The sequence below is a fragment of the Drosophila suzukii genome, chromosome X (genome assembly GCF_043229965.1).
Source record: "Drosophila suzukii chromosome X, CBGP_Dsuzu_IsoJpt1.0, whole genome shotgun sequence".
Lineage (NCBI taxonomy): Eukaryota > Metazoa > Arthropoda > Insecta > Diptera > Drosophilidae > Drosophila > Drosophila suzukii.
Window position 1 is genome coordinate 18729473 of NC_092084.1, and position 27484 is coordinate 18756956.

At 39.1% G+C, this 27484-nt stretch overlaps 1 protein-coding gene and 1 long non-coding RNA gene across 51 annotated transcripts in view; one reads left to right on the forward strand and one right to left on the reverse strand.

Annotated features, from left to right (window-relative positions):
- Positions 1–27484, forward strand: part of para (sodium voltage-gated channel paralytic) — a 68836-nt gene that overhangs the window by 13469 nt on the left and 27883 nt on the right. For 6 of the 50 annotated variants that reach the window (XM_036821218.3, XM_036821232.3, XM_070997823.1 and 3 more), the window contains 16 exons: positions 3462–3590; positions 9822–9913; positions 10020–10296; positions 10612–10921; positions 12078–12386; positions 15738–15800; positions 17396–17576; positions 17638–17849; positions 17928–18027; positions 18238–18306; positions 21026–21303; positions 21366–21539; positions 22879–23041; positions 24038–24225; positions 24445–24649; positions 27058–27269. In XM_036821218.3, the coding sequence (XP_036677113.2) occupies positions 3462–3590; positions 9822–9913; positions 10020–10296; positions 10612–10921; positions 12078–12386; positions 15738–15800; positions 17396–17576; positions 17638–17849; positions 17928–18027; positions 18238–18306; positions 21026–21303; positions 21366–21539; positions 22879–23041; positions 24038–24225; positions 24445–24649; positions 27058–27269 (2962 nt within the window). Of the gene's footprint in view, positions 1–3461; positions 3591–9821; positions 9914–10019; positions 10297–10611; positions 10922–12077; positions 12387–15737; positions 15801–17395; positions 17577–17637; positions 17850–17927; positions 18028–18237; positions 18307–21025; positions 21304–21365; positions 21540–21764; positions 21928–22878; positions 23042–24037; positions 24226–24444; positions 24689–27057; positions 27270–27484 lie in introns of all 50 variants that reach the window. The other 44 variants (XM_036821230.3, XM_036821244.3, XM_070997826.1 and 41 more) reach the window with 23 other exon arrangements.
- Positions 1642–7742, reverse strand: LOC118878401 (uncharacterized). The gene is made up of 3 exons (XR_005014954.3): positions 6510–7742; positions 6385–6451; positions 1642–2379 (listed from the first exon to the last, which is right to left on the reverse strand). It is a non-coding gene; the product is annotated as an uncharacterized lncRNA (long non-coding RNA).

Sequence of the window (27484 nt, forward strand, 5' to 3'; positions counted from 1 at the left end):
TCTTGTATGATATGACACCACTATCGCATCAAACTGCATACATACCTATCTTCTATATACCAACTATATCTGTATATCCTCATATCCGTACTCGTTTCTGTCGTGAGTAACTTTGCAATAATCGATCGTTCGACTATTCGATAACTCGATCGTAGAGCCACCACTACTCGCGTCCCAATCTCAGATCCATTCAAATTACTCATTCCAACTGTAAATTTGCCTCGCTAGTCCATCTGCGGTTCTGCAATCCAATCTCCCCGACTATCCGAACCGACTATCCCGATCCGATCCCGAGCATCGGGGTTTCGTAGAGGTCCAGCTAGGACTGAACCAGTCGAACTGGTTGGTTTTGGTTTGTTCACGTTTCGAATTAAATTCAATCGATATATCATTTGTAACTGAAGTAACTTTGATCCGTATATTCGATTGTAGTTCCTAGCTACCTAGTTTATTTATACATATATGTATCTTACCCATGCTTCGAACATATAACATAAAATTGAATTTATATCCATAGATAGAACATATGTAAATTGTTAAAAAAATATATATATTAAGTAAACTATTTAAAAACAAAAGTATTGTAATCTAAATCCCCTAAACTATTCCCAAACTAGAAGCAGAACTTAGTTAATTTTGACCATCGTATCTATGTAAATCATATGTAATCATAGCACTAGAAATAGTTACTTAAGATCCCTTATAATCGAATTTAGTTTTAGAGAACAAACCATTTTGTAAGGGTGTTGGTATCGTAATATTCACAGATCGCTCTGGGGGTAAAAGTAAAGTAGAGTTTTGTGCGATTCTTAGCTGACTTAGAAAACTTATAATCTTTAGAAGAGTTGAAGGATCCTTGGATCCAGTATATATATACATATATTTTGATATTCCATATTAGCTGGCAGGACATCTGTCTCTCGCTCTTTTCCCAATCGATTTGACATGTACTTTTAGTTAGACTCGATTCGAGTAGTGCTCATCTAGAAGTCGTTTAACCTAGAACATTGCGTACACGTAGTGGTAACTTGTACATAGGTAATGGTAAACACTAGCGACAAAAAAAAAAGGAAAGCCAAGCGAGCAAAAATGCTTTGAAGAGAGCGCCCAGCGCCAAGAAAGCAATATGTAAAGTGAAAAGAGTTACGTCATTTTTCTAGCTGATATCAAAGTTATTGTCGCAGATTTGGTATCAGAATGGAGCACCCTGAGAGAGAGAGAGAGAGACAGAGCATTTAAGAAGAACTTTAAGGATAAGAATAAGGATGAGGATAGGGATAAGGATGATGAGAAGTAGGTGGCAGCCAGATGGAAGTGCAAGCGGAAGTGTCACTTGAACTTGGCTAAGGGTTGGACGCGTTCGAGGGTTCAGGAAGTAGATGGATGGGGGTATGGGTGCCTGAACAGCAGGTGCTGCATAACTTGAGACACGCACACACACACACACACACACACCGGGAAAAAGGGAAAGTACGAATGTGCGGAATAACCAGAGAAAGGAAGGCCAAAGGACGCTTCTTAAAGTGGGTCGAGATGGGCATGCACTGAGAAAACTTTCAATGCCAAAATAATACAAAGAATTTTATTAAAAAATGTATCTTATTTTCTTGCTTATGAGCTAAATATCAAGTAACTCTATATATTTTTTGGAACTTAAAATAGACTGAAACCCAATCCCAAGGACTTTCTTTACCCTCAAGTTACTATGTATATAATGGGTATAGCTAATTCTTACTCTGACAATAATTTTATTTCAAGGATAACATTATTTTTTTACAAAATCCAGGAATATATATTTTGACTGAGGGATTTTCGGAGAGTGTTTCGTTAGCCATCACATTCCAAATGCTCCATTGTTTTTCCCAGTGCAGGGGTCACACTTGTGCGGGCCCCTGAGAAAGACATAATACCTGCAATTAAAACACAGCTCGAGTGTCCTTCACAGGCATTGGGGCCTAGGTCAGACGCATTCCCAGTCCCCATTTCCACATTTTCCATTTTCCCTGCCCCCGCAGCGACTTTAAACTGTCTGAAATGCTGGCTGAAATCTGTCAAATGGCTAACTAGGCAGCGGGGGGCGTGGCACTGGGGGCGCGCCAACGGGGGGCGTGGAATGGGCCAATGGGGCAAATGGGCAAATGGGCGGGCAGTTTGGCCGAAGGTCGGCCTATTGATCTGACACCCACACGAACAGCTTCCCACACAAAAGCGGCTTCAAGCAGCTGGCCGTTAAGTATTAACCATTATTGACATTGACAATTGTCTATCTGCATCTGCAATTCAGTAATTGGGACGGTCGAGCACTTGCCAAGTGTCCTTTTGATGTGGAACGGTAGGCATTTCATACACATCTTCTGTACCAATGCAATCAAGGATTATCTGAAAAAATTATGAAATATTCATGGATTATAATTGGTGCATCTTGATAGTTTTTAGAAGTATTCATTAAATTGTGTTTGAATTGGGAGTTAAAACTTAAGTTGGTAAGGGTTTACATTTTAAGGAAAATTATTCCTAAGGACGAGCAGCTGTTATTAACTCAGTTAGGATATTAAAGTCACAGATTACTTATTATTATTTATGGATTATAAATGGTGCACTTTTAAAAGTTTGATAAATGCATTTTTGGGAATAAAATAACATTTTATGGAAATTAGAAGGTAAGGCATGTAAGCATAAAATGGTATGGGACTCAAAATTTTTTGGGAATATATCCCGAAAAGTAGTATGAATATTAAAATTTAGTAAATTAACCAGATATAGGTTATAATTTGCAAATGTTGGACACTGTTCATCCGAATGATTTTCTTATTAGGGAACCTATACCTTTCCCAAATTCTCGGTGGGTGTGTTTGTGTGTGCACTGGCTTTTTGGGGTTCTAGTTAAATGGATGGTGGTAGAGGTACATCAATCTAAAACACAAGCATAGGCATTTTGTGAATCGCAATCAGATACGGCTACTATCGTTGAACTCATTGAGGTTGTGGCACCATTCACACAAGCGGTTAGGCTAATCACTTAAGTTAGTTTTAAAACGTACGTTTATACTAAAATCTTGGAGAATGATCTTGGAGAACTGCGATAAAGTCTGTCGATGGAGGCGTATATGGTAAATCAACGCTGGATCGAAAAGTGCCTGTCGACTGGAGAGCACATCACAATTGGGAGCCGGGAGTGTAGCCTACTTTTAAGCGCCATTTCTCCTCCACTTTGCAACTACTCTATTTTAAATATTTGATTTTCGATTTCTATGTAACAGTTAACCATCTATTTTCTTGGTCAACCTTTACCAATCGGTTTTAGTTTTTGTGTGTCTGTTGTTCTTCTTTTTTTTTGTTTGTCGATGACCCATCATCAGGCAGTCTAACCAAAAAAAATAAACATTTCAAGCCATATTTGAAGTGCATAAGAACCGAGAAGACAACAACAAATTGCATTTCGAAATTCAATTCGTTTTTAGGGTGATATTCACCGGAATCTACACATTTGAATCAGCTGTTAAAGTGATGGCACGAGGTTTCATTTTATGCCCGTTTACGTATCTTAGAGATGCATGGAATTGGCTGGACTTCGTAGTAATAGCTTTAGCGTGAGTTATATAAACCTATATATAATAATATCTTACTTATTACAATTGAATAATAAATTATCATCCATCCGTATATCATGCTTTCAATACCCATTGCTTACTGCTTTAGCACCGAAAATAATGTTTAAGAAATTGATCATTTCTAATAAACTATATAAAAACTAGATCTTAACTTATAAGATAAAAAAAACTTTCCTTATTTTGAACTATTATAATAATTTTGATAATGATGTTAAGATGATTAGTATCAGCTTTAACTCTAATTGGTTAACATTATTATCGATGTTGAGCAGTATCTCCACTCTCGCACCAATGTATCATCTATAAGAATCAGTTCTTGTTTTTTGTGTTGCCTTTGAATTACGATTTGCTTTCGTATTGGTATCTTAACTGAATCATCCATCGTATAAGCCGTAGTCTCACGAATCTGAATAGCAGACCCTCCCGCCCAACAACCCACTCAACCCGAACTTCCTTTCCCACGCCATGTTTTCCATATCAGTTTTATACATTTTCATTTTTTTTTCTGTTTCAAGTTTACAGTCAGTTGACTTCTGATTACAAATTAGCGGTATTTGCATACAATATTTATTATTATTATCAATTTATGCAAAACATTCACACACACACACACACCCACGTACACACTTCATTAACATAATCATGGCTGTGCCATTACTATATGTGTGTGTACATCTGAGTGTGGTAGTCGCGCAATTAGCAGCATCAAGTTGAGTCAATCAATGAAGGCAAAAAAAAAAAAAAAATCGAATAAAACGGAAAAAATGAGGCTGAATGCCGAAGGCGAATGAATGCGGCGTTAACCGATTTACAGACATATGCATATATGCATATTTTGCTGGTCCATTAAATGCAATCAAAGAGACAGCTGTGTGTTCTATCAGCATCAGCAGTTACATAAATGAGCTCAAAATATGAGAAAGCGCAAAAAATCAAGTAAAATGCACACGTTTGTCGTAGCAAAGATACATGAGCAGGCAAATCAGTTAAAAACTTTAAATTCTTAAGGAAAAATTTAGCATTCGTAACGATTTTCAAATACATTTTTACCAAATTAATTAATTTACTAATTTACTTAGGAATATCCATTCAAAACTAAGAATGAATGCATTAAATTTCTTAACATTCAATTTTAATAACTGTAAATTGACTTAGGTAAATTGTGGCTCATTAATCCCAAACAAATCTGGTCACTCTAAAAATATAAATTAGCTTAGTTTTTGTATAGCCTTTTGTTCTTCAGACATAAGAAAAACAGTATGTTTGTTATTAACTCTGAAATTACTGGCAGACATTAAAAAATCTATATAGGGAAAGCTGTGTGGGTACTTTTTCGGAATTAATCAAAGGGGAGAGGTCAACGGAAGTATTCCAAAGTAGGAGCTGAGCCAAATTAAAATGAACTGGGGCACAAGACCAAAGAGCAAATGGAATTACATTCATTAGAGTCAGCAGTTGGAAAATAATAAAAACGGCAAAAAAAAAACAGAAAATAGCAGCCACAAGAAAACAGCCATAGAATTCTATAGAATTATACGATACACGCGAGGGAAACAAAAAAAAGTCGCGTTAACGGAGCATTTTTATTGATTTATTTTTGCCGTTTCTAATGACGCGCCCAACCAAACACATACACATATAAATAATATATACACAAACACACGCATACAGGCACATGCCAGGATTTTCTACGATTATTTCACACACACACACACACAAAAAGCCATAAACAAATTTTTGGTCGCTCAAGTTAATTTTTGTTCCATTTCCCATCTTTTGGTTATTTTTCTCTTTCTGAAATTACCGCTTTCCCTTGTTCTTTTTGTCGTTTCGTGACAATTCCATTTCATTGCTTTCTGCTTCATTTTAAGCATTTATTGGAGCTGTCTATTTGCCATACTTTTTTTTTATTTTTCCTTTTTTTTTTCTTTTTTCTGGGTGGCCCACTGAGGGGAGGGGTGGGATATGGGGTGACTGGGAGGTGACTGGGAGGTGACTGTGTCGTGTGGCACATTTGCCTGGTGGCGCCGCCAGGACGCGCAGCCTTGGCTCGTCAATGCCAGGCACGACATTTTAAAGCTCCGGCTTAAAGCGTTCGTGTTTTTATATATTTTTTTCTTTTTTCTTTTTCCCACCCGGACGGAGAGCGATATTCGCCGAATTCAGGCCACTCGTTTCCCCACTTGATTTTTTCTCACCCGAAAGCCAGATTTCGAAAATAGGTCCTATACCATTGTTAAATCGCATCCAATTAGCAAGACTGAAAAAGGGTATTTGTAAACCCGTTACTCTAGATTAAATGGGTATACTAGATTTTTCGGAAAGTGTGTAACTGGTAGAGGGAAGCGCTTCCGACCCTATAAAGAATATAAATTCTTGATCAGAATTACTAGCCAAGTCGAACTAGCCATGTCCGTATGTCCGCTGAGATCTCGGAAACTATTAAAGCTACGAAGTTTATTTGGCATGCAGATTCTTGAGGTTCCTGCGCAGCGAATTTTTCCGAGATTGAACACTTTATTTGCCTTTAACTTTTTAATAAAAGGTCTGATTTGAACAATTTTTGAGGTGTATATGGGTATTGATAATCAGAAAAAAATCTCATTTACACTTTTAAAAAATATTAGCCGATTTAACTTAATATTAAATTCAACTTAGTTGCTTAGTTTTTGAAACAACAAATGAGTATTCTAAAGACGGTTTATGTTATATGTGTAACCTAATATTGCATAAATCTGTTATTCATTTAAAATAATTTTGGTGATAGACTTACTTTTTTAATATTGTTTCTTGAGAAGATGGCACGTGGAAATTATCTTATATTACACCATTCAAAGTAACTGTGAAGCTAAGCAGAGTTAGTGATACCGAATAAAAATTCCTTAACTTAAAATTTACCTCTCTTTAGATCTTATACTCATAACTGTCCTCTTTGATCCGATATCTTCGTTTAACACCGAACCGTCTTCTTCATTTGAACAACTTAATTGGCTGTTCCATTGGTATTTGACGTCGTGGAAATGTTCTACTTAATATTTAGTAAAATTTGCTCATCTTCGGAACAACTTTCACCAGTAAATGACATCCTCGAATCTTTCTGCTCGTCAAATATTGAAATGCTCTGATCAGAATCTTCGCTTTCAACTGTAAGATCCGAAGACTTTGAATCTTTCTCCATTTTTCCCATGCCATTGGAAGGCGTAGATTTAATTCCATTAGAATGTACCATGCTTGCCTCTGGTCTTAAAATATTAAAGACCATAGCATCTTCTTCATCAGAATACGATAAAACTTCCACCATATTTTTGGTTTGATTCTTGGACGTTTGCTCCTGTGGGGCTTTGATTATTTGGTCCACAAGTTTCTGTTGGCATGTTTGCTCTTTTTCCTTTTTAAAAACTAATTCAGCAGCAGCTCTTATTATTTCGTCTGGGAACTCGTCTTTCACAAAGAATCGGTGTCCACTCTTCTGGATAAATCCCCGTTGAACGCCAAGATGCAAGGCAATCTCTATGCTGTCCTTGAAGTCTTTACTCTGAACACCAAGATTGCAGGCTATGTGTTTCACAATTTCCCGGAAAGTCAAGGGTTCGCCCTTTTCCCGAAGAGCAGCCATAATCAAGCCACCGGCTATAGAAGAATAAGCCATTTCACAAAAATGATAAACTATAAATTTCGATTTTTTCAAAAATTTCTTGTTTGCTGTTTAATAGTGTTTGGCTAATAAAAGAAAAAGTTAAACACTGACACTGAAATCACTGCTTACTTCTGAAAATATAACAATAATTTTAAGAAACAAGAAAGGAAGCCTACTTTGACAGTTTATATACCCTTGCAAGTCGTTCAGGGCCTTCCGATTTTTTGAAAATTGAAACATTTTCACTGAAATGTTAAGATAATTGAACATTTCAATTTACTAGCGTATACGTTTTGCCAATAACGAAATATAATGATTTTTGTATAATTTTGACATCATTTCTGCGATCCTTCCTATGGAAGCCATATGATACAGTAGTGCAGTTTATCCGAGACATCTTAAGAGATCTTAAAAGGATTTGTAAAAAATGCGAAAATGGGTCAAAAAATAAATTTTCCTTAAAATGATTGGGATCGTTAGCATAGGAAGCAAGCTGCTCAAAACAGTCGGTATTTTTGCTGTACGCCTTAATTTAGCTAAACTACGATTGAAAAACTGGAAAGAAATATCGTATTTTTGACTAAAATGTGATCTCGAATTTTGACCAAAATCTGAATCCCATTTTTTCGACCTAAAAATGTAGTTTTTTTTGCTGCTATATCAAAAATCATCGTCAGATTGAAGAATGCCATACCTCGTTGAACTCGCTGTTTAATTTCCAATCCATTGGCATTCAAACGTGGAAATTTTTAATTTTTGACATTTTTCAAAAAAAGTCACGATGCACCCCCTGTAAAAAATGCGAAAATGGGTCCAAAATAAATTTGCCTCTAATAAAAATAAAATCGTTAGCATAGGAAGCAAGCTGTCCAAAACAGTCGTTGTCTAAGCTGTACGCCTTGATTTGGGTAAACTACGATTGAAAAACTGGATAGAAAAATCGTATTTTTGACTAAATTTCGATCTCTTATTTTGACCAAAATCGGAATCCCATTTTTTCGCCCTAAAAATTAAGTGTTTTGGCTGCTATAACAAAAATAATCGTCAGATCGAAGAATGCCATACCTCGTTGAACTCGTCGTTTAATTTCCAATCTATTGGTATTCAAACCTGGAAATTTTTAATTTTTGACATTTTTCGAAAAAAATCACGATGTGAAAATGGGTCAAAAAATAAATTTCCCTTAAAATGATCGGTATCGTAAGCATAGGTAGCGAGCTGCTCAAAACAGTCGGTCTTCTTGCTATACGCCTTTATTTGGCTAAACTACGATTGAAAAACTTGATAGAAAAATCGTATTTTTGACTAAAATGTGATCTCGTATTTTGACCAAAATCTGAATCCTGGTTTTTCGCCCTAAAAATTAAGTGTTTTGGCTGCTATAGCAAAAATAATCGTCAGATCGTAGAATGCCATACCTCGTTGAACTCGTTGTTTAATTTCCAATCCATTGGCATTCAAACCTGGAAATTTTTAATTTTTGACATTTTTCGAAAAAAATCACGATGCACTCCCTGTGAAAAATGCAGAAAGGGGTCAAAAAATAAATTTGCCTCTAATAGATTAAAATCGTTAGCATAGGAAGCAAGCTGTCCAAAACAGTCGGTGTCTAAGCTGTACGCCTTGATTTGGAACTATTATTGAATATCACATATACGCAAAAGGATAAGCGTTGCCAACATGTTTGAAGAAAAATAGTAATTTTACTTTTTATCAGAATTAAATTTTCAAGCCCTTCCCAAGATCCTAAAACAATTAAGCAAGTGATCTCTTAGATCTCTAAACCTTACCCATTACATTATCCCCCGTTCACTCTGTTTCTTATCCAAAAACTGGCAATTATACGACAGCACTGCACGCAATGGCAGACAAATCGATAAATATTCATGAAAAATAAATGGATCCGCTGTTGCTAGTGGCACTTTCAGTTTGTAGGTGGTGCACCCACCCACCGGCGAGAATTCCCAAAGGATGACGTACGACGGGTCACAGCAAACCAGCGAACCAGCGAACTTCTGGTTGTGGAGAGACCCAAGCGGGCTCTATTAATATGCTTTTTTTATGGCCGGCCACGGGGAGAAAATTGATCGGTGGGCCCCCAGGACGGGTGGGAAGTGGCCCAGGTGAGGCTAATTTACAAAATGTGTAATAAACTTGGCCCGGCCGCAGCTTTATTTATTATTTTAGTACCTATGTTTACAGGCATATGTCAAAGTTCGCATTCATTTGGGCTTCTAACGGCATACATACACTCCTCACCCTTCATGCTTACAAACACATACACTCGTTTGATTTACCTTAATTGCTTTGTAAAGAACAACGAAAGAATAATGAACCCACAACATTTGTAATTATATCGAATGCATTCGAAACCGATCGAATCGAAGCAAATTCTATAAATAACCATAACTGATTGCATGTCTATAGCACTCTAATTACTAATACTCGATGACATTCTGTGTGTATATCCGTATCTGTATCTGTATCTGCCGACCCTGCCATCAAATTACGTCCCTCGACAATCGACTATCGACGATCGATCAACGAAATCGAAATCTATTACCGATCCGCAGTTATGTGACCATGGGTATAGATTTAGGTAATCTAGCAGCCCTGCGAACGTTTAGGGTGCTGCGAGCGCTTAAAACCGTAGCCATTGTGCCAGGTATGAAATATGAATACGAAAGTCCTTAACTATATTGTATTATCTCTCTGAATGATAAGAATAGTGTGTACTAAACCCCATTAAATACTTACCTTTCAACTGACAGGCTTGAAGACCATCGTCGGCGCCGTCATCGAATCGGTGAAGAATCTGCGCGATGTGATAATCCTCACCATGTTCTCCCTATCGGTCTTCGCGCTGATGGGCCTGCAGATTTACATGGGCGTGCTCACGCAGAAGTGCATCAAGAAGTTCCCGCTGGACGGCTCCTGGGGCAATCTGACCGACGAGAACTGGGACTATCACAATCGCAATAGCTCCAATTGGTACTCGGAGGACGAGGGCATCTCATTTCCGCTGTGCGGCAATATATCCGGCGCGGGGTAAGTTGTGCAGTTTGTACAGGACATCTTAAGAGATCTTGAAAAGATCTCACACAAAAAAAATGCATTGTAAATATCAATTTTATATTCCCATGGTTAACTTATTGCGAACCATTCATTTACCATTGAATAATGTTAGCTTGATAGTGAAAAATGTAATTTCTTTGTCTTCCTCTCTACGGTTATATAAAAATAGGTCTCAATTGAGCCTGAATCGAACTAAACTCTGTTCTTTCTTCGTTTCTTTCCATGAACCAATCGATCTCCAATCGATAACCGACCCAATCGATATAATCTGATATGATACGATCCCAGGCAATGCGACGACGACTACGTGTGCCTGCAGGGGTTTGGGCCGAATCCGAACTACGGATACACCAGCTTCGATTCGTTCGGGTGGGCCTTCCTGTCCGCCTTCCGGCTGATGACACAGGACTTCTGGGAGGACCTGTACCAGCTGGTGTTGCGCGCCGCCGGACCATGGCACATGCTGTTCTTTATAGTCATCATCTTCCTAGGTTCATTCTATCTTGTGAATTTGATTTTGGCCATTGTTGCCATGTCGTATGACGAATTGCAAAAGAAGGCCGAAGAAGAAGAGGCTGCCGAAGAGGAGGCGATACGTGTAAGTAGACACCCAGACCACTGCAAGTGCCCCAGACAACTGCAACAGCAACTGCAACTGCGGCTGCAACTGCCACTGCAACTGCAGCAGCAAGTGCCATGCAGTGGGACAAGAACAGACAGTGAACATTGAACAGTACAGAACCACGAACTATAATACCCGAACAATATACGATTACCAATACCAATAACACACAACCTCAACAGCCAATGGTAGATAATTTCAATTTCGATTGCTGCGGGAACTCGATCGAATATTGAAAATATCTACCCGTACCACTGACTACCACAGCAACAACCACAACAGACTTGCTTTTTTCTTTTGTATGTACCATATGAATATCAATATGAATATGAATATGAATATGAATCGACTACTCGTATGTATATCGTATGCCCTAATATCGTATGATTTAGCTAATTGTCTATCAAACTTAATCAACTATCGCAACATCTTATCAAAACTACTATCTCTCCTGTACTTTTCAATCATTGTATAAAGTGTCGAGCTCGGTTCCATCTGATACCGTCATCTCGAACCAGTAACTGCTCTATAAGACCTGGTCTTAATCACAAACCATTTAGCTTTTAAAGTTCCTGGAACTTGCCCTTTTCTCTCTCTCTCTCTCTCCATGTATACTTATATATTTTATCTTGTATGTAAACTCTTTGGAGATATATGTACTCGTACTTACTTAATATATACTTATGATTTTAGTGCACCATTAGTTCCGATCCTGTCACTAGTCACAAACGATTAAAGAAAATAACAAAAGAAGAAATCAAATTACTCACAACCTATACTTACTATATATATATATATATATATAAATATGTATCAAATAAGATCCAGCCCTGAACCCAGTACCCGAATCCCAAGACCCCAATATCCGTCCTATGCCAAAAAGAAACGATCCTCAAGACCCAGCACAGCACCTTACTGTATGATTTCATTTGATCTGTGTACCTATCAACCATTACCGATCAAAGTAGCGTAGTTTTGCTTTTCGTAATGTACCAATTCCGAAACCCCAACCGAATGACCCGATCCCTAACCAAAGAACCTCCTCCCCAAAGACCCCCGAACCTCCGGATGTGTGAGATTGCGGAGTGATGGGACTGTACATAATGGCTAATCACAATAACAATTGTTGTAGGAAGCGGAGGAGGCTGCCGCCGCCAAAGCCGCCAAGCTGGAGGAGCGGGCCAATGCGCAGGCTCAGGCAGCAGCGGATGCGGCTGCCGCCGAAGAGGCTGCACTGCATCCGGAGATGGCCAAGAGTCCGACGTATTCGTGCATCAGCTATGAGCTTTTCGTTGGCGGCGAGAAGGGCAACGATGACAACAACAAGGAGAAGATGTCCATTCGCAGCGTCGAGGTGGAGTCGGAGTCGGTGAGCGTTATACAAAGACAACCAGCACCTACCACAGCACACCAAGCTACCAAAGTTCGTAAAGTGAGCACGGTAAGTATTCCGAGCGCAGGCGCAGCATTATTCTTTACCTTCCTTTCCATTCCAGTCTTTTGTGTTCCGTTTCGTTCTGTTTCGTTACATTTGACGAGTTTCCTTTACCTTTACCTTTTCCGTATCCGTATCCGTTGTTATCGTTCCCCTATTCCGTTTCGGCTTTTATCGTTTTCCAATTCCTTTTCGGTTGATACGTTTTGGTTTTGGCTTTTGCGTTTTGGGCTCTACTGTACCCAATGTCTTTAGACCTAGATGTGTTAACTGTACTTGTGTTTGGTTGGCCCGATGGCCTGAAGCATATAAATCTATACATATATCCTTTGCCTTCAGTTGCTTTTGGTCTCGATTAGGTTGATTTTCCGTTGCCTTTTCGTTATTCTTACCGACTCCTCCGCAAGGGTCTCCACGTCTTCCGATCGCTGCCTATCGATCACCGATCACTGGGCTCCAGTTTCAGCTTGCGTTGCAGCTTCGTGTCCTTCTATGAGCTATCGATTAATTGCGTCGCCGCTACAGCTACAGTTAGAGCTACAGTAAAAGTTACAGTTATAGTTACCGTTACCGCTACCGTTACATTGCCATTGCATTGTTATCGACCCTGGGTTCGCCTATCATTTCTTTTATCGTTTCTCGTCGATTTTCCTTTGATTAGTTTGATCATTTTGTTGGATCTCTCCCTCTTTTGATTGGATCGTACATTTCGTGCCTTATATGCTGTATAAACTTACCCGTATGATCATGCAACTAGATATTGAATCCTTTCATACCTGTATATGGATATAGTGTTAGTGCGTGTCGATATGTATGTATGTACTACGATCTTTACCTATCTCTATACCTCTCTTTCGCTCTTTCTTAATTTTGTAAATTTTAGTTTTCTTTTTTTGTTAGATTTTCGTTCTTTATGTGCATGCGAGTGCTTGTGAGTGCGTGAGTGTCGGTGGGATATAGAATCCCGGAAAGTTTTGTAGTTCTATCGTAGGAGCTTTTGACAATGTTTTTTCCATTTGCCTAGCTTCAGATTTTGAATTGGTTTTTTATTTAGTCCTTGATTTCGCGTGATTTCGTAATTTCCATTATAGTTTTTGTTCAGATTTTGGTTGGGTCATTGCTCGGAATGCTTTAGGTAACATCGAAAAACTCGTTATCTACATATATTATGGATTCTTTAATAATTGGCTTCGAACTGCATTCTGCTACGCTCGACATTTCAACGCAAGCTAACAAAAACCGAAAAGATCCATAGGCTTCAAATTCGTCAACGTGGCTTGACCATTGGACCTGTGCTTAAAGGCTTTGAACCCATACAAAAACCACTCAGCTTTTCGGTTTTCGATTTAAATTGATTTTCGGTTATAGTTTCGGTTTCGGTTTTGAGTGCTATCCTTGATCCCTGACTTTGGTCACCGATCAATGTTTTCTTTGAGTTAAAGTTGAGTTCCTGTTCTTGTTTCAATTTCTATTAACGTTCTGTTCCGATATTTGTTGATATATTGTACGATAGAGTTTCAGATTTGATAATTTCTGTGGCTGCATAACCATTGCATGCATTGATCGAACGTTACATTTACCGTTATAGCATCTTTAAGTGTATAACAATTATAACAGTTGAAACACGCCACAAGCGAAATCCGAAAATTAGAATCCATCGATTGGAGAACGTTGCCATTCGTGCAATCAGCACCAGATCGACTAAAATCAAATAGAATCAAAACGAATCGAACCGATCACAATACCTATCGGGCGAGCGATAACCAATTGCGATATCCACCGATCTTTCTATTTCTTGCTAAGCTAACTATAGATACCGCTCACGACACACGAACTTTTTTGGCATATGGCAAGCGTTCGCTTTTCCGCACAGCTACACATACACGAACACGCGCGCAATTGGAGGATTTCCGCGATAGCCGATAACCGATAACAAATAACCGATGATTTGCGGTTCCCTTTATTAAGCAGCAAACTCTCGAATGTTGAAAATGTCTCGGCTTCTTCCGTTTGAGTCATAAACTCGCTAACACAGCAAAGAACTGCCTTGAATAATTATGAAAAACACATTTTCACACGATATATACCTAACCGATATACTGATTGATAACTCGCTATCGCTATCTCGCTCTCGCTCGCTCGCTAGCTCGTTCTAACCAACCATCAATTTTGCTCAGGGCAGCCTCAGATAGTTTTCGATGAGAGCAGAAACTATTTGGGATTGACCGTTGATCGTATACCGATAAGTCCCCAGTTGCCTCAGGTAGGTTGCTCTCTCTCTCGCTCCTTCTCTCTCTCTCTCTCTCTCCCACATACACACTCTTTCTCTCTCCAACTTTCTCTCTGTCTCGCTCTGTTAAACCAACCAAGCGAACTCACACAGACAAGAAACAACACGCGTACACCCCCTCAAAAAAAAAAGAAAGTCTGACTAGGACTCGCAGCACAGCCAAGATCTATGTAAAACCGTCTAGACATACCGTGTAGATATTATATATCCTTACTTTCGATCCGCTAGTCGCCCCCTGCCATGCCCGCTGAGTATGCAACGAAAAGAGATCGAAAGCGCAGTAGAGTTGTGAATTGAAACTAGAAATGCATCCGTACGAAGTTTGGAAGAGATTTGCCTAGAGTTGATTGTAGAACTTACCGATTAACACTTGATTCTGATTTTCGATTATTTTCGTTACCGTTATTGAGCCGGCCATTCCGCTAATGGGACCGATTTCCCAAACGACGTTCGTTCAAACCTTTTCTTTTTCCGTATTATTCCATTGAAGTTTTCTCTTTTGTTGGTTGATAATTCTTGATCCAAGAACTGTATAAGTATAACCCTGTTAAGAACGTTTCAGTTTTTTCGTTCTCCAACCCCGACCCTTAAATATTTAGCTAAATTAATCAACCTTTTAATCAAACGCTACGCTGAAGTAGAACCGAAATCACACCACAAATTTTAAACTCAAATCAACCGTTCACAAAACTACAAACTGTAAAATAGTTGCTATTCTATCATGTTAAAAGGAACACATACATACAAACATAGTGACACAATATGTATACACACAACAGACACAGAAGAAACACACACACAAACTCAAAAGTATTCTCACCTCTAAACGCTCCAAGTAATAACTTTTCCTTTAAATCGTAGACAACCAAACCGAATAATTTATACCAAAACAAAAGAAAAGAAATTGTGCAAAATATAAATAAACATTTATCCATAGATAATAAAACCGCAATCGAGGAATATATATATTTTATTTGATTCATTTTTCTTTTTCTTCTTCTATTTATACTTTGTTTGTACAACAAATGAAAAAAATGAAAACGAACCGAAAAAAAAACAAAACTTAGACATCCTTATCCTTACCTGGTTCACCGTTTAACATACGCAGGGGATCACGTAGTTCTCACAAGGTAAGCGCCCAACACACACACTCGAACACACCACACACCCACTGACACCTCACACAGATACACCGTCCACTGACACAGATACACATCCACGGATTTGCGTTACACACGTACACGTACACCCTCCATCATCGGCCAGTCCCAGTCGATCATGTCCATGCGGATAAGTACTCGATCCCCGAACCATGGAATTGGCCATAGATCATCACGAATCACAACAGCCGTCGACCATCTGAGATTCACCGTCCTAGTCTTAGTCAAGTAACCGTATCTCGTAGGCAGTTGCTACCGTACAGCGTTTAGAACATATAGTTTTCGAAACGGTTTCCATTCAACACTTAACGAAGACTTCGGATCATTCTCCATATAAGCGACTAGTTAGCGTAGCACCCGTAACATCTGTAATTCTCCGTAATACCCGAACATCTTTAGATCTGAGAGTCATATGTGCATATATGCACCTACCCATATCGATAAGCTTTCGCATTAGCATTACCATAACATACCCATTTGTCATACTCACCTAATCGTCTATTACTGTGTACATGTTTTATGGTTTTCTAATCTTCGATAATTGTTTCCTTGTTTGGCCTTGTTTTGTGTATCGCTGTATCCTCATATCCCTATATATATATACTGTTATATATACTATCGTGCATATCCATCTAAAAACGTATAGTCGTCTAACTAACTGTACTGCTCTTTACTGTACTCGGTTGTAAGTGTGTCTGTCTCTGTGTGCCTGTCCTCTGTTCCTTTGTACACCTGTACACCAGACTCTGGTTAGCTTGATCTCAGCAGTGGGCTTCGATGGGAACAGTTCTCGTCCGGATGTCACTCATCTCACGGTCACTGTTACACGGTCACTGCCATAGTCGCAACTCACTGTCACGATCACGGCCACGCTCACGTTCACCTTCACTTTCATGTCTCAATGTGCATTCCTTTTGATCGTTTTGCCTTTTTTTCTTTTTTTTTTCTTTCTTTTTATTTTGTTATTTGTTTTTATTTGTTAACTGTAAGTATCTGTGTAAAAACGTCTATGTATTCGCAAAACAAACAAAAAATACATATCTATTATAAAAATAAAGAAAATCTAGAACTGAGTCATATTTCAAAATCTGTCTGTGGTCCGTTTCCCTTATATACGGAAGTTTCCACTGAAAATAACCGGATTCAGCTCAGATACATTTGATACTACCTGAACTGAGTTCGTTGAAAACTCATTTGATTTATTCTTCCGCTCTTCATTTGTTATTGTTGCCTATAATTGCTCATTTCAATCCCATCGATAACGAGTCTTTCTGTTAGAAAAACAGACCAATAGGCCGAAAGAATACCCCGCGTCATAACTATCACCACTCTCGGCAAATACCACCTAATAATACCTACTCCTACTACTGCCCCTACTGTATTACTACTTTGTAATTACTAATTACGACTATATATCAAAATATATATAATATACATGCTGTGTGGCTTCACTGAATGCGCGAGTGGTGCGTGTTTGTGTGTGCGCGAGTGTGCTTGTGGATGCCAGTGTGATTAAGCCGATAAACTAACCGATCCTAACTCTGTAACCCTGTACCCATGACCAGTACACGATACGGAACGGACGTGGCCGCTTTGGTATACCCGGTAGCGATCGCAAGCCGTTGGTATTGTCAACATATCAGGACGCCCAACAGCACTTGCCCTATGCCGACGACTCGAATGCCGTCACCCCGATGTCCGAGGAGAATGGGGCTATCATAGTGCCCGTGTACTATGGCAATCTAGGTGAGAGGTTTCCCTTCCCTTCCTTAATACCATCTCAAAACTTCATTCATTTCGCTTCCAGGCTCTCGGCACTCATCGTATACCTCGCATCAGTCCCGAATATCGTATACCTCACATGGCGATCTACTCGGCGGCATGGCCGTCATGGGCGTCAGCACAATGACCAAGGAGAGCAAATTGCGCAACCGCAACACACGCAATCAATCAGTGGGCGCCACCAATGGCGGCACCACCTGCCTGGACACCAACCACAAGCTTGAGCATCGCGACTACGTAAGACCTTCCAGGCCCTTAAAGGCCAATCGATTGTTTTGTTATCGATTAAATACCCGATTTTTTTGATAATTGCAGGAAATCGGTCTGGAGTGCACGGACGAAGCTGGCAAGATTAAACATCATGACAATCCTTTTATCGAGCCCGTCCAGACACAAACGGTGGTCGACATGAAAGGTAGCACATTTTCGATTATTTTATGTATCGTTCAAGATTGATTTAACCAAATATGCGTTTAAGTTTCATGAGAGATTTCAGATTTGAATATTCCATTGTGTTTGTAATATCTCTTAAGCGGTTTTATAAGCAAACGATTAAAATGGAAAAGAGCAATTTCATCGATAGTTTCGATAACACATCCCCTCCTTTGTTTTCTGCTCCTTTCAGATGTGATGGTCCTGAATGACATCATCGAACAGGCCGCTGGTCGGCACAGTCGGGCAAGCGATCGCGGTGGTAAGTGAATTGACATATGCCTGCCGATAACTGTATCTGTTTACAATCGATTAATCTCCATTCCGTTCATTCTGTACATTATTGCATCCCAATCGATATCGATCGTCGTCTCTTTTGTGTTACCCTTACATACATGTGCATTGTTCCATTTGGTTTCCGTTTCCTGTTTCGTTCGTTATCATGTAAATACAATACTGTAAACAGCCTTGTGAGAGCGCGGGGAATAAAATGATTGTCAGTCGATTTTCCCCGACAATCTCCTCTTTTAACTAATTTACATTTTTGGCTTTACAAAACCAGCATAATAGCTTAAGATCATCTCCAGCCCAGATTTCTTGTCCAAATATAAAAAAAAAATCCAATGGATTGACAGTTTCATTGACCTGGCCAATTTGGCTGTCTGGACAACGATTTAATTTAATTTCCCCTCATGGTTTATGCATTTCATTTTGCATTTTGATTGCGGTCTTGTTTTGATTTTATCGGTTCGCATGCGTTTTGTGACCCCCGCCTGTCCGAGTCCTTCGACCAATTGATTGATTGATTGATTGATGGCCGAAACGAGTGACCAAAAGTGTCCTGCTCCTAGAGCCCGCATGCGGCCTGCATCCTGTGCATCCCGTGCATCTGTCGATTGATAGTTGATAACTGATTACCGACAATTGATAACCAATTCAAACCAATCGCGATGCGTGTCCCTTTTCGTTATATATATATTTCACCCATTGCATTTTCCTTTGTGTTCTGTTCTGCATTCTATCTCTACGCTCGAGTGCATACATATATATATAGAAATATTTTTGATTCCACTTTTCGATTCCTCTACTCTGAGCTGAATAAAAAACATAATCAAGCAAACATATTTTATATATATACCTATGCATATAATTCCATATATATATATACTCCAATGAATGACTTCTTTGACTCGTCCATTTTATTTAATGCCGTTGATGCTAACAGAAGAAAGCGAACAAGCAAAAACAAAAAAACAAACAAAATGCCAAAACCTATACAAAAAATGTTTAAAAACAAGCTAAAACAAAAGTCCGTTAAAAAAAGAGCTGCCCGCTAGCCACACACACAGCCAAACAGCCACAAGTATATAATTAGAGTTGTTTCCCCACAAACACACTTACACGCGCGTACAACGGGAGAGCAAGGACTCTCTTAGAGCCTTTCTGTACTCTCTCTCTCTCTCTTAAACTTTAAGCTTTCGCAATTCGCACGCTGCTGATGCTGCCACCCACACACAGAAACACCTCAAACACACACACTCACACACTGAGCAGCCGGAGAGGTGACGAAAACTCCTACTCACACTTTCCAGCCAGCTGTGACGTCACGAAGGCTGCTTTTTAGAGAGGCTCAACTTGACACATACGTTTCGAAAGAAAGTTTCGAAAATACCAATCAAATAAAAAGCAAGCAAATCGCGAAATTCGGTTTTCTTCCTATGTTGGTTACAATGCCTTTTCTGTATTACCTTTCGTTACCTATTTCTTTAGTGCATGCCTTAACTAGTTACCTGTATATTTCCAATATTTTAGACAAATTCCTGACCAAATATTAGATAATTTCGTTTTTATAAGTAATTTTTGTCATATTTCGTAGTTATTTTGCATTTTGGCCTCAAAAAAAAAAACAATAGTTCATTTGTTAATACTAGAGCATGCTTTTGTTGAACAGTTCGTAGAGCATTATTTAGACCAATCACATTCACTGTTATCTAATGATTTCCATGATTATGAAAAATATATAAAATGTGCTTAGAACTAATTTAACTGGTAATTGAAGCGTCGAGCAACGATTGTATTGGAATATAATTCGAGTAGTATCATTTGCGAATTTTCAGAGTGTCCGATTTGGTTCCGATAAACGGAGGAACTGAACCCAGCCGAAAACCCCAAAGTTATAGAGTAGTTAGTAATCGAAATTAGTCGCCTATAGACTTTCAGCTTTTTGTAGAGAAATTCAAAGATTATGTAGCTGGATACCAAATGGACGGTAGAATCTTCGGGTACCGAAGTGGTGATATTCTTGCCGTAAAGCTGGCAAAGATCGAAAACAACCTATGTAGAAATTCATTACTTACTCTTTGCAATGTTTTGTAATTCAATGTAATATTTGATGTCTATATTCTCAAAATGCTTATTAATATTTACTTCTATATTATGAGGTAATACTAATTATAATAACAACCCTAAGTGAAATTTTTTGTTGGCTGAATAGTTATTATGTTTTAGTGATCTATTTATTGTAGTATGGTTTATAGTGGGATGGATGGTATGGTAAGATGGTATCTTATTTTCTCAATCGATAGCTTGTCAGCTTTACACGAGAATATCAATCAGTTCCCGCCAAGTAGTTCAGTTGAGTTAAGATATATCGTACCTTGAAATTTTAATAAAATTTGCAATCCTACCTACAAACTTTTGTTTTCGTAATGTGCAACGTGCAAAGCAAGAATTGACAATCAGTATCTCAAAGCCAAAGCCTCTCTCACACAAGACACAAACTTTGAACCGTTTGAACCGCTTAACGAATAATATCCAATGCAATGAGCTTCAACAAGATAACCAAAAATAAAAAAAACAGCAAACCAAAACAAGAATTTAAATGAAATGAAAACGAATGAAAATCTAACTAAAGTAAAAGCAATCTGGCTGAGTCAAAGTTGGTCAAATCACCACTAATAACAAATTTTTGTATGGTTCAGTCTCCGTTTACTATTTTCCAACAGAGGACGATGACGAGGACGGGCCAACGTTCAAAGACAAGGCACTCGAAGTGATCCTAAAAGGCATCGATGTGTTTTGTGTGTGGGACTGTTGCTGGGTTTGGTTGAAATTTCAGGAGTGGGTCTCGCTCATAGTCTTTGATCCCTTCGTCGAGCTCTTCATTACGCTATGCATTGTGGTCAACACAATGTTCATGGCGATGGATCACCACGATATGAATAAGGAGATGGAACGCGTGCTCAAAAGTGGCAACTATGTGAGTACTAAGCACTTACAGTATCTCAAACCCTGTATAAATCTTTCTTACCCATCTCTTAGTTCTTCACGGCCACCTTTGCCATTGAGGCCACCATGAAGCTAATGGCCATGAGCCCCAAATACTATTTCCAGGAGGGCTGGAACATCTTCGATTTCATCATCGTGGCGCTATCCCTATTGGAGCTGGGTCTCGAGGGCGTCCAAGGCCTGTCCGTCTTGCGTTCGTTTCGATTGGTAAGCCTCCCTTTCGTTTCGAAAGGGACTGAACTTCCTTTATCATTAGCCTAGTTCTAAGTTAGTTCTAAGATCTTGCGACTCTAACCTCTAACCCCAGCAGGTTTTGAATAACGTGATCTTACGCGATCCTCGTGCTAAGGCAGCAATAGTGATTAACTCGAACTCGTACTCGTGCTCGATTATATAAACCCCTTTCCTTTCCTTTGCCCTGCCAATTTGCAGCTGCGTGTTTTCAAGCTGGCCAAATCCTGGCCGACACTGAATTTGCTCATATCGATTATGGGCCGCACTGTCGGCGCCCTGGGCAATCTGACCTTCGTCCTGTGCATTATAATCTTCATATTCGCGGTCATGGGCATGCAGCTGTTTGGCAAGAACTACACAGGTACTTTGGGAGAACCCAAAACTCCTAGCCTCCAAAGCTTCCCCTGATCCTTCCCAGATCCCCTCTAACCATTATCGAAAACCAAAGACCTCGAATTCAAAGCAAAGTTCTAGCGTGCAATGAAACTATTTTCTTAGTGCAACCTTTCTCAACCTTTTTGCCTCCAACTTTTTCAACTTACATTACGTTTTTTGACTCTACATACATATTGCTCCTACTAAATACATATTACTTCTTAGCTATAGTCTTGAAAATACACCTACGTAAGACCAAGAATTCGCCTAATCCGAGAACTCGTTTAGAGAGCCACGCTTTGGGCACGGTTTTTTCTTAAGTTTACCACACTTTGGTTTGATTTTAGTCTATTTCTTAAGATTCTGCTTTTGCTGCCAACTAAAAACAAATTATTGCGGAAAATCTTGCCCGGACTATGTCCATTTTTTCCTAGAGAGATTCTTAACGCATTTTAAGCGAATGTTACGTTATAATCTATAAGACACCTATTGCGGGCCCGGAAATTACCCATAAGGCATAGCCTAAACCTAAGTAAGAATGACAAAACCTGTATATAATATAGCAACTACTTATGTATGGGGTTCCATCGTGCACAGAAATTATGATTGCAGCTAAAGATGGCTGTGCACGAACCATCAGTGACATAAAATGATATTTTACTTTAATTTTTAAATCGATTGTTTTTTGGAATAATTCTATATAACCTAAATACAATTTTTTTCCACTATATTTTCCTAATGCTTTGCCCGGCTTTCAAACCAAATCAAATCAAATAAAATCGAATCGAATCAAATCGAACCGAATCCTAACCAAATAATCAACATGCTCGATTAACCAATCGAATCGAACTTCCCATACACCAATTGCCAATTGAACTGTGAATGATCCCCAAAAAAAAAATACCAAATCAAATCAAATCGAATTCGCAAACTGCAGCTGCGTGTATTTAAATTGGCCAAGTCTTGGCCAACACTTAATTTACTCATTTCGATTATGGGACGCACCATGGGCGCTTTGGGTAATCTGACATTTGTACTTTGCATTATCATCTTCATCTTTGCGGTGATGGGAATGCAACTGTTCGGAAAGAATTATCATGGTAAGTGCAAGATCAAGCGCATCCCCAACTCTCATACAACTCTTTATTCGATGTGATGTGTGTGCTATGTGTGTTTCTGTATCTGTTTCTGTTTCCGTTTCCGTTTCGGCCTTTTATGTTTAATATACGTATTCGTAATCGTGTATATTGTCTATGTGTCATGGGAATCACTATATCCCCGATATATTTAGCCTCACCTGTCTGTATGTACTGCGTTGTTTGTGTTCACCAAGCTCAGTTTAACCCGTAAAGGAATTCAAATGGAATAAGAATCATGAAAATCTTCCATCTGTTTGGATTCCTGCTAGGATAATATCTGCAAATCCATCGTACCATGCTACCTTTTCATTTGTTAAACACCAATGAGTTATCGTTAGTTTTGCGGTCTGCTTAACTCATCAGTCCGGTCCGAGTAAAAACACTATCCCACTCAATAGTCGATCCCCAGCGACTATAAGAATGGCTTTATGGTTTACTTGGAACTTGAGTTCCATTCGATCGAGAGAGTTCCAAGTGCCCGTGTCCTCCGTAAGTACTGGCCAGCCAGCGATGGCGATGGCGGAAACAATCTTTTCTCCTAGCTAATTTACTCCAAGCTCGTCTATTTGATTTGATTTTTTCCTTCCTAAGTATTATGTATATGCGAACGCAAGCGCAACCTAGCTACACACTTTCGTAGCTCTAGCCTGAAAAACAAATCATGACGTTGATGGTGATGAGACGTGCGATACTTTGTGCCACCATTTTCGGTTTTCTGTTTTTTTTTTGTGTTTTCTGTGTACGATTTTTCTGGCATTTTACCTTATAACCTCACCGTTTTTTGTGAGTGCCCGCTGCGCTGAACACTTTTTGCACACGCTTTTGTATGTGGCTTGACACCGAACCAAAAAAAAAAGAACACCTATTGAAACAATGTCCAAATATCCCCGAAAAATAAATGAAATAATACGAAGACGATCAAAAGCGACAATAACGATTATACTACTCATTCGTCAGATCACAAGGACCGCTTCCCGGATGGCGATCTGCCGCGCTGGAACTTCACCGACTTTATGCACAGCTTCATGATCGTGTTCCGGGTGCTCTGTGGAGAATGGATCGAGTCCATGTGGGACTGCATGTACGTGGGCGATGTCTCGTGCATTCCTTTCTTCTTGGCCACCGTTGTCATCGGCAATCTTGTGGTGAGTAATCGAAATAATCGATAGCTGCATCTAGTTATAAACGATGCAGCAGCATGCGCATGGTATTAAAGGTGGGATTATACGATGAATCGGTACCAAGCTTACATACTTACATACTGCATCTGCAGTTGACTCATCGTCTAAACCCAGTTTAACTGCTGCATCGTTTAGAAAAACCATATATCTATCTAATGGCTAATCGACGACCTTTCGTTGCAGGTACTTAACCTTTTCTTAGCCTTGCTTTTGTCCAATTTTGGCTCATCTAGCTTATCAGCGCCGACTGCCGATAACGATACGAATAAAATAGCCGAGGCCTTTAATCGAATTGGCCGATTTAAAAGTTGGGTTAAGCGTAATGTTGCTGATTGTTTCAAGTTAATACGTAACAAATTGACAAATCAAATAAGTGATCAACCATCAGGTGAGAGGACCAACCAGATCAGTTGGATTTGGAGCGAAGGTTTTTATCCACTTGTTTTTCAATTACTAAACTACTTTTAATTATATGATACTCGTAATACTCGTATATTGCCAACGATATAATTGCGTATACCGTTAACGTTAACTTCAACTCACTATTGGCCAGTAATTGAATTGCGTAATCGATCTGAAACCAATATCAGTAACTAAATCGAATACAAAAATCGAACCCAATTCGCATTCTGTAAACAATTCAAAAGAAAAATCCCCCAAACTAAAAATACGTTCTTAGCTGACAATTTGCAAATTCTCTTTAGTTAGTTTCAAGTATAACTCTCCCCCCTAGACCTAGACCTGTAACCTTTAACCTTAAACCTCGACCTCAGCCTCAGCCATTTTAACCACTCACCAGAACATGTATCTATAAAGCCAAAAGTCTCATCTTGGTATTCATGTCGATCGAGAGATTGCGATTGCTTCCATTTCTTTGGTTTGTTCGTATCGGTTCCCGTTCGATTTGAACCTAAGTGTTGTTGTTCTTCAGCCGGTCACTGATCCTCCGACCTTTGACCTCTGACCTCAGACCTCCTCCGACTCTGACCAATGCGGCCAGTCAGCGATTGAGTCGCGCTGAGGGAACTGTGCCGTGCCGTGTCATTTCCGATCACATCATACCCAACAAACAACTAAAACAAATCGTAACCGTAACCGTAACCGTATCCGTCATAATCTTTAGCATTACTTAGATAGTCTGTATTTAGCTGAACCGAAAAAAAGTAACAGTATCAGTAAAACCAAAAACCAAGTATTGTACTCGTATACGTATTTTTCTTAGATACATATATGTATTATTAAAGTTTCTAAATATTTTATAAACTAGTTTGATCCTCGTCGTCAATGCTGTTAGCAATTGAATATTTATAAATTTGGTTGAGTTCTTTGAATCTAGCTTAAAGTTAGTAAGCCTTGTTTTACCTCACCTTTTGATTTCGGATTTAGGTTAATGGTTTTGGTTTTGGTTTTGGTTTCACAACAACCACTTCCCCACATCCTTGTACATTTGCATTTTCAATATTCCTCGCTAGACTCGCAGCGGAGATTGATTGGCCGTGCCGAAAGAAAAGAGATTGATTTCAAAAGAAATTCCCAAATGGCAAATTGAATTATGTGTCTAGCTGTCATTATCGAATTGAAACAAAAATATGCGAAAACAGTATTAGATTCACATTGTAATATGGAATTATATAAATTGAAAGTAAAACAGTGGATTTGATCCTTCATAGTGTTATGAACTTTTCTTACTCTCGTTATTCAATTTTTTATTTGTTCGATTTACTGTCTGTGTACTAGTAATATGTATGGATTTTAGTTCAAACCTTAGCAACTCGAATCATCCGTCACCTTAAGTTTCATCCACTAGCTGTGGATCAGTTTGGAACTGATGCCAGCTAGTGGAAACACTTTGGTTAATTATGGCTCACCAGCTTATTCAATTAATCGATCAGTTACGTTCATTAGTCGGCATCAGTGATCCGAGTGCAGTGGAAACGCTGTGCCCGCCCACAGAAGCCGACTAGTGGAAACACTTTAGTTCAGTTCTCTAATGTGATGCGGCAAGCAGTGCACACTGCTTGCCCATTGATGATGACTAGTGAAAACGCCTTAGTTACGTTTTGCTCACTAGTTTATTGAGTTCATTGATCATTTTGCGATTTGTGTTGTTCGCTGTTGTGTTGTGAGCGTTCCACCTCCTCCGTTCCCTCCCAGACACTAACATCCACCCAACCAACTTACCAACAAGCCACAAGACACGAAATACGATACAAGATCCATTCAACATGAACCACTGACACCACCAAACGACCCGCGGATACGCTGATTAAATGTGTTTTGTGTTCTTTTTGTGTGTCCCTATCGATTTGATCCCAATAATAAGAATTAACCGTAATATCTATCTTCACTCTTTTCATTTATAATAACTTGTCATGATTTTCGAAACAAAAAAATCAAAAAATTCAAAAACAAACCCAAACTTGAATCGTATTGCATTGGCCGACGTAACGAACAACGCTTAAACCAAATCGAATCTCGACTCATCTCAAATCGACTCAAATCAATTCAAATCAAATTTTATGAAAAAATCAAAATCAAATCAACCAAAACGATCGACAAACAACCAACAACAACAACAACTTTAATGCGAACGGCAACTGCTTGTATGAATTATGAATTCGTTTCGCTCTTTATGATTTCCCAACAATCGATAACCGATCAACAACCGTCATTGCCCATCCGTACAACTCAATATATATATATGCCATACCTCTGTTACGTTACATATGTATATATCGAACCGATTATGTAAACACTATCTATAAACCTATTACGATCGAATATGGGATACGAAAGGCAAAGGCGTTTGTCGTTGTATATCTGCAGAGCATGGTGACAACGAACTGGAGCTGGGGCACGACGAGATCCTCGCCGATGGCCTGATCAAGAAGGGAATCAAGGAGCAGACGCAACTGGAGGTGGCCATCGGGGATGGCATGGAGTTCACGATACACGGCGACATGAAGAACAACAAGCCGAAGAAATCCAAATATCTAAATAACGCAACGGTAAATACAATCCATTCCAGTGCGGATCGCAAGCAATCGAATTGATACTTGAACTTTAACTTGAACTGGAGCTTGAGTTTGGCTACCAATTTGGTATTCGAGCTTAAGTTCCCTATACATTCTCGTATGTATTGATTTGTGATATCCCGAACCCGATCCCTCACCCCCATACTATATGTATAACTACAACTACTACCGCTACTACTCCTCCTAAA